An 8,206-nucleotide genomic window follows, 5' to 3' on the forward strand; every position below is an offset into this window, starting at 1 on the left:
ACGGTTTGATTGGCTAGCGCTTGTACTGCCATATGATTTGATTGGCTGACGCTTCCGTCAAAGCTTGAAAAGTTGAACTTTTCTCAACTTTTGAAGCGATGCAACGGAACCACAATGCAGTTCGGCAAAGCCTGACGTCACCCCATTCAAAGTGAATGGGAAGCGTCTCCGTTGAAACAACGCACGTTGCCGTGTGGACGGGCCGTAACACTTTACTGTGCTGTTGTGATTGAGACGCTAAATGAAAACCAACGATAAAAAGTTGTGTTTGTTCAGGTTATGAACAGCCTTAGCTCTCAATTTAATTCAATTCAAAACCTTTATTTATTCAGGTGAAAACCCATTGAGATCATTGACCTCTTTTTCAATGGTGACCTGCTGCAAGTAGGTTCCAACATGAATACAAACATGACAGAAAAACAAAGAGGACATCATATGGCATATTTACATTGACTACAGTTTGTATAGCTAGTAGCATTTACAGATACCAACAGATGGCGATACAACATGATAGTGTGCTAAGTTAAGCGCAATGGACAGATTATTCTTATAGCCGTGTATAGAGGGGGGGGGGTCATAGTTACCGCATATCACAATACCATATTTTTTATAAAATAAACATCTATGGCCATGTGTCTACCACACAGTGACACAATAAACGTAGAGACTTGTATAGAACCATACACAATACGGTCTCTATTTCAGGAGATCATAAAGTGGCAAACAAGAGAAGACAGTGTGACAAGCCAAAAGCTAAAAGCCAGTAGCCAAAGGTGGGATGAAGAGCAGAGAAGAGGGGGGGAGAAGCTGAGAGAGAAAGATCTCTTTTCTTCAGGGTTTCTCTTTTATGGTAAACCTGACCTGAACCCAACAAATGTAGACTTTATGGGTGTCTTTACAAAGTTTAATGTTAACATTTTGTATTAAACAAGGATATAATAGTTGTTTATTAGTTACTGTACTTATTATTGTTTTTAATATAAAATATATCCCAAACAGATCTTAAGGGCTCAAACATTGCCAAGATATTTTTGAAGAAGTCAGTGAAAAAAAATATAGCTTAAAAATACTGTGTATTTCTCATGTACAAGGGAAAGTGCACTGACAAAGAGTGCATGATTAATGATGTTAGCAAGGAGTGCCCACTTGGAACCATCCGGCCCTACTGTAAATGTTGGGTTGTCCTTCCTTTAGCAGCGGATCCAGGAGTTTAGCCAAATGAGGTTTCAGGAAAATTAGCACCGGATCAGATGTTAAGCATCACAGTTTAGCTTTACCAGTTGAACATAACTGTAGTGATCTCTTTTTTTCTGGAAATGTGTTCTGTTTATTTAAAGAGAGGAGTAAGTCTTAACACAAATATCTAAGGCCTTTCTGCTCAGGCAAATATTATTAACAGTGAGAGGGGAAAAAAACCCTGAAAGGTGAGAGAAGAGATTATTTGGCAAGGAGATGATTTCACTGGAATGAGAGTTTTGTTTGGATTGAGAGAAAGGAAAAGCCGGTATGACGCACAGAATAGCAGCTCTTAGATCTGAATCCAACCAAAACAGAGCGTTTGTTTTAATAAATCACGGCTAAAAGGTAAATCAGGTAGATCTCAAGACAAACACTTGAAATCTTAACATCATACGCTGGAATAAATTCAACTGAGTTAGAGCAGAGAGTCTGTGGTCACTGTTACAGTATAAGGCCAACCTTTTAACATTTTCCATTTTTACTGTACGTGCTACACTCCAGCAGCAGGCCAGACTAAACATAGAGCTGCATACTTTCAATTTGGAGGGAAAAAAATCTCATATCCAATATATGCTTGTGTGTTAACGTAAACATTTTCTTTTACTTATTTCTAACAAATTCTAGACTTTTGTCATCACCGACTGCAAGTAAACACTACTTCTTGAAAAAAACAAATAGCATTCTCAGGGCAAGCTTGTATTATTCTTTTTTTTGTAAATGTTCAAATCATTTAATGGAATGGGACTGTCATTGGTCTTTTAAAAAGATAGAAGATAAGAACCTCTTCTTATTCAATTCAAAAACTGATCTTTTCTTAGTAATCATGCTCTTAAAATACATCAGGGAACCATCCACAAAGTGCAGATTGTACAAACAGGTCAGGTACTAATAGTCTGTGAGAAGACATTTGAGTTACGGACGTTACACAAATCAACTTTATGACTAAACTGGGGCTGTGTGAAACTGTTCAAGAATGCCCTCCCAGACAAATCCTGTACGAATAAATCTTTTCCAACTACAAAACAAGCCCGGTGGCACAAAGAAATACACACAGCGAGTGTGCTGTTTACATTGCAGTCCCTCGCTGGGTTCAATCATTGAGTGACAGTTTTTAAATACAGTGAGACACCAGCTCACTGTATAGGTTAAGACACTGGTGGTTTTGATGTTTTGTGATCATAATGAGAGAACGGCTTCCTCAAACAGAGCTAGGCTTAATTAACGCAAAAAGTTAGTTGGGCCAAAAATAGGTTTTGAGCTATAGGCTTAATTAGCGCAAAAAGTTAGTTGGGCCAGAAATAGGTTTTGTTGCCTGGCATGGTGCCTTGTTTGATGTAGGGTGTGGCTGCCACTTAAAGTTTTTATTACCACACTCTTTGTAAGCATCTTTTATGTTTATATTAGGAATATATGCATCATGTTGCGGTTCATTGCTGGGAGAACTGATGTGTTGGTGAACTTAAGCGTAACGCATTTAAATGTGTAGCAGCACTGTGAAAAAGCAAACATGTTCTTAGTTGTGCATGACGGGGAGAAGCTATGCCATTGGTACAATGACAAAGTCGAACCAATCTCAAATGTTTTCCTCTCTTTCGCACAAAATATAAAGTCATAAATGTCAGAGAAAGCAGAAATTAGAGCTATCCAGCTTTTGTTCTCGTGACATTCTTGTGTTGTGTCTTTAGCTACAGACTATGGGGGGAAAGAACAAGACTTCTGTGGCTGTAACTCTGCAGAGGCTCCTTAAAGCAGACTGAGCTCAATGGTTTCTAGGGAACACTGCAGAGGGCGGACATCCAATCTCAGAAAAAGAATGATAGAAAGCAATGAAACACAGTGGAGAACAAAAGGCTATCAGTGGAGTATACGACCGTCCTCGCCCTCATATCAGACCTTGTGCAAAGCAGAGAGAGATATTTATCTCCTCTCTAAAAACAAATGTAAATCAAACCGTGCATTTGAAACAAAACAAGAGTTGAATTTATTGGTCCAATAAGAGAGAAGAAAACTGGAGGAAAAGTATGGGCCTGCAAATATTTCATTTGCTTTTATCTTCCCTCTGTGAGAATGACACAATGGGCTGTGCACTTGTAATAATTTGTCACACACATGTCATAACGACAACACAAACAGTGGATGTAAGTGCTTGTGTGAATTTGAGCGTGTTTTTGTGTGTGTGTGTGTGTGTGTGCGCGCGCGTGCGTGCGTGTGTGTGTGTGTGTGTGTGTGTGTGTGTGTGTGTGTGTGTGTGTGTGTGTGTGTGTGTGTGTGTGTGTGTGTGTGTGTGTGTGTGTGTGACTGAATGTAGCTGCTTTGAACTCACAGTCATATGTTGGCCCTGGCCCAGGATCTCCAGCTGCTGTTGGATCTCTTGGAGCCTCCTCTCCTGCCCTCTCCTCTCCTTTATATCCTGCAGGGCCTTCTCTCCTGGCTGCGGGTCCCCATCACACTTCCAGCCAACCTCTGAGCCACGGCCCTGACACATAACAGACACGAATGGTTCTCAAAGGGAACAAACATCTAATATCACATGTTGAAGGGCTTATTGGATTCTCTCCTGGAGCTTCACTTGCAGTTTGTTCTAGGAAACTTTTAAATAGCAATCAAAATCATATGACAGTTCATCACGATCAATTCAAGTGAAAATGTGCCATTTGAAGAAGTCCATATACCATCATTGTTGTGTTTTAACGATGAACAGCAATCTTCTTTCCTGTTTTTTTACTGATTTCACAAGCACGTTATAAGACACGAGAAAGCCCAATACCTCGACTACAGCTCCAGTTCACATGGGGTCCAACATAAATCACACATTTTTGGCTTTGGTGCACTGGGTTTACAAAATGAAGACTGCATCCAATGCAAATGTTGAAACTGGGTCAGAAGGAAATGGGAGAGTCCTGCAGTGGAGGGCCTTCCACAGACAGCTGATCGTTGAGAGGCCTCGAAGAAGGAATAGCTCTGCAGACTTAGTATGATGAACAGCAGCTGATGGAAAAGGTGCATTATTGTTGCAAATCTAAAGGATACGTCAAATGTTCACATCCTAATGATGGAAAAACATGGCGAAGAGGACAACACTGTAGAACCTGACCAGTGAGCGACCTGTGGTACAGTCACAATTCTTCCTCTAAAAATATACAGATACTCTATAAAAGCAGCAACTAGATTGAAAAGATGGTTGGGTCTGGGAGGATGCTGCCAACCGCAGGACTCTTTTGGAGTGTCAGCCCAGCGCCATGTGGTTGGAATCCCCATCACTCTTGGTTAGTCTGGATGCCAGGCAGGCGTATGCATGATCTGATAATGTGGAAATGACGGATATTTGATAAAATGTCCACATCTCAAAATCAACTTGCGTACAGCAAAAATAGTAGGTTATCGGAGACGGCGGCACCCAGCTAAAAGCTCTGATTTACTAAATCTATTATGACATGTTTATGATGGGATGTAATCTTAGTTAAACCGGGGTAGGGGGTAGTTTGGTTAACTGGAGCCAGGATGTTCGGAGGAAGCTGCCTAAATAAATGATTCAGCCCTTGTTAATAAGAGAAACAGACATGCCTACTCCACTAATGCCACATGTTGCATTTACACAGACTTTAGGCTTATCTTTTAATATTTAAACCTTGGCAACAAAAAGAAGATGTTTCCTTACTGCGTGTGGCCTCACCTACCAGTGCCCTCTGTCTTCCTTTTAGGGAAATAATGACAGCTTCTATCTGAAGACTCTTTCAAGTGGTCGTTATTCAAGCCCTTCAGTTAGGATTCCCTCATCCAGACTACAAAAGACAGGACTACATCGGGATCAGACTCCTGTCGTGCGCCAGAATGAAAAACGCGGCGTTCCAACCAGGAAAAATTAAAATGTAAGTCTAGCTTTACCACTGTCCTCACACCACTAAATGCACGCTTCTAAAAAGCCCAAATCTTTGGGAGAAACCGTTTATTTAATTTGGAAACGACAGCTGCCCTACTTTTAAAAACAATAGATGGCAAACTTTAAAATTGTCTTCAGGGCTAAGCAGTGATAAAGATATCACTGACCAATGTTTGAATGAATTTGGCATGTCACATATTTTCTTACTAAACCAATTCTCTGTGGCTAAATGAACACCCCGTGAGTTCTGGTGAGTGTGAGGGGAAAGTCCACATGCTCTTTGTATAAACCTCACTGATTTGACCCTAATTACAGCAAAGGAAGAGCGCGGTGAAGTTAGTTTTAGGTTGGAAATTCTACAGATTTTCCCTCCAGATCCAGCAGAGTCTTCTTACTCAGTTTCACAGACTGTCAGCAGTCATTGGCTGGTTAGCTCACATCCGAGCACTCACTCGGGACCACAGGGCTTCACTTCGGGACCATCAATAAATTACTGTTTGAATGCCACAAAACCCATGTTATTTTCAAAACCTCCATGCTAAGCTGCTATGTATGTGGAATTATTCTTTTATATATCTGTTGTAATTTATTGTCTTTTATTGTGATTGTAGTAATGTGTTTTTATTACATGTACAGCACTTTGGCTCGACCAAAAATCGCTTTTAAATGTGTCTTATAAATAAAACTTGATTTGATTTATGCTAAAAGAATTACAATAAACTTTCTAAATGTTCAATACAATATTAATATAAAATAAAAGGTGGCCTAAAATATAGCCCAGGTTAGTCATGAAATGCCTCATTGATTTGGGGTCACTGTCACATGACATAGAGGCTATTGAAAAGATCAAGAACTAAAATAAAAACAGCAGAATCTTCATAAAATATTTAAAAAAGAAAACAATAAAATCCTTTATATTGGAGGCGCTTTCAGTTTGGACCAAAGAGGCAAAACTACCAATATTGCCATCCCTGATGCCACAGCAAATAATACTTTGTTATAAAAGTTGAATAACGACAAGCGGCCGAGATGGGTTTTCTCCGCAGGGTGGCTGGTGTCTCCCTTAGGGATAAGGTGAGAAGTTCAGTCATCCGGGAGGGACTCAGAGTTGAACCGCTCCTCCTTCGCGTCGAAAGGAGCCAGTTGAGGTGGTTCGGGCACCTAGTTAGGATGCCACCTTGGCGCCTCCCTAGGGAGGTGTTCCAGGCACGTCCAGCTGGGAAGAGACCAAGGGGTAGACCTAGGACCAGGTGGAGGGATTATATCTCTTCGCTGGCCTGGGAGCGCCTTGGGATCCCCCAGTCAGAGCTGGTTGATGTGGCCAGGGAAAGGAACATTTGGGGCTCTCTGCTGGAACTGCTACCCCCGCGACCCGACCACGGATAAGCGGGAGAAGATGGATGGATGGATATAAAAGTTTCATGCAAGGTTGATCTGCAGCACATATTGGTTCCAATGCTTGAAATGAAATGCCAAGATAAAACAGATGTGATATTTTTGGCAACCCTATAATACTGCTATGTTCATGTACTTGCTTTGACAACTGACAATTGAAAGCTGTATGAGCTCATAAGCGTTAACCTGACACAGGGTTCATTTTCTTTTTTCACTGAAGACTTGTAGCTTATAAGTTATTATTTGCAGCACTTTGTTCACAGTGTTCCTAAATATAAAAAGGATTAATCAGTAATAATAAATTAATGAAACACATTTAGATCAAGGCATTGGCACATTGTAGTAATGATTCACTTCTTGGAGCATACTAGGGAATAATGTTTCTTGGCCTTTACAGACTTCAGTGATTGTCCCAATACATTGCAGTTTCTTGAGCTTCCTCTTGTTGAATGTGCGATACCTTTGACTCTGGATGAGGTTACACAGAGTGACTTCCAGCAGAGACCAAGGTTAAGCTTATCTGAACATCAGCAAAATGCTGGTTATTGGCTCTCCTCAGAGTTGCCACTTGACATGATGTTTAAGGCAATGATCCCATTACCTTCTATCTGTTTCACAAGACCGCTGGGAGGCCACAAAGATCTTTGTTTTCTTCCAGATTGAAAAACTTGTCAAACATGACTTTTTGAGACAAAACTACGCCATTCTAATGATGAAATATTAAGTGTAAGCTTTAGACTTTGAGTTTGCATTAGTGCCACGAGTTGATGTAAAAGGCATCATTGTTGCTATTACGCTGACTGCCAAGTGCGCCATGAATGTTAAGAAAAATAGGAAAAGGTAATTCATTCGTGATATGACAACGCCCGAAGAGCTGTCCTTGTTTCACCTCAGGATCTGACTTACTTGCCCACAATAAGAAAACAGGAATGATTTGCCAATTGCTGTGAGCAAAGCCATCATTGGAAGACTGTTTAAATCAGATAAGTTTAATCAAGCATGCATTTGATTAAGTTGTTATTCACATCTTGTGATACACTCTTTGATTGGATTCTCTGCAGGAATACATTAACAATGACAACCACTAAATAGAATGATCTTATTAAGTGGTTGTTTGACACATCTGCAATGTTTGACTGTTGATTGATGTTCTGCTGATTTCCAAAAGAATAAAGTTGAAGGGAAATGTTTTCTCTGCTCAATTATCAAATGATCATCCAACATTTGGTTGTATCTATGCTGCGATTAGATCATTATAACAGCTGGATACTTTCAGGCAGATGTATTCTCAGATACATCAGGAAAACAAGACAAGCAATGAAAACCAGCAATTAGTTAACTCTTATATAAGTGTCCTTCTGCAATGTGTCTGTGATGTTGTGAGGTACGCGTGTGACGCATTCACATTACATTTGTTTGTTTCTGATAATCCAAGGCGTTATTCAATTCAGTAGTGTGTGTGGAAGGGGGGGGGGGGTGGACACTGTAGGACACTGTACATTGTGGAGGTGGTGGGAGACAGGAGAATGGCATCCAAGCTGTCCTCCCTGCTGGACAATGTGTCCCACCCCCTCCAGGACACCCTGTCTTCACTGTAGCTCCTTCAGCGACAGGCTGCTGCACCCCCGCTGTCTCACGGAGAGAAACCTTCCTTCCTGCAGCGGTCAGACTATACAACCAGCACAGCCCCTA

At 40.8% G+C, this 8,206-nt stretch overlaps 1 protein-coding gene across 1 annotated transcript in view; it reads right to left on the minus strand.

Moving 5' to 3' along the window:
• Positions 1-3,562: 3,562 nt before the first annotated feature.
• Positions 3,563-8,206, minus strand: part of LOC104962265 (estrogen receptor-like) — a gene marked incomplete at its 3' end in the record, with an annotated part of 19,920 nt that continues 15,276 nt past the window's right edge. Inside the window, exon 6 of the mRNA XM_010790688.1 lies at positions 3,563-3,715. Coding sequence (XP_010788990.1) covers positions 3,563-3,715 — 153 coding nt within the window. The remainder of the gene's footprint in view (positions 3,716-8,206) is intronic.

This window comes from Notothenia coriiceps, unplaced genomic scaffold (assembly GCF_000735185.1).
Source record: "Notothenia coriiceps isolate Sejong01 unplaced genomic scaffold, NC01 NC01_scaffold00034526, whole genome shotgun sequence".
Classification (NCBI taxonomy): domain Eukaryota; kingdom Metazoa; phylum Chordata; class Actinopteri; order Perciformes; family Nototheniidae; genus Notothenia; species Notothenia coriiceps.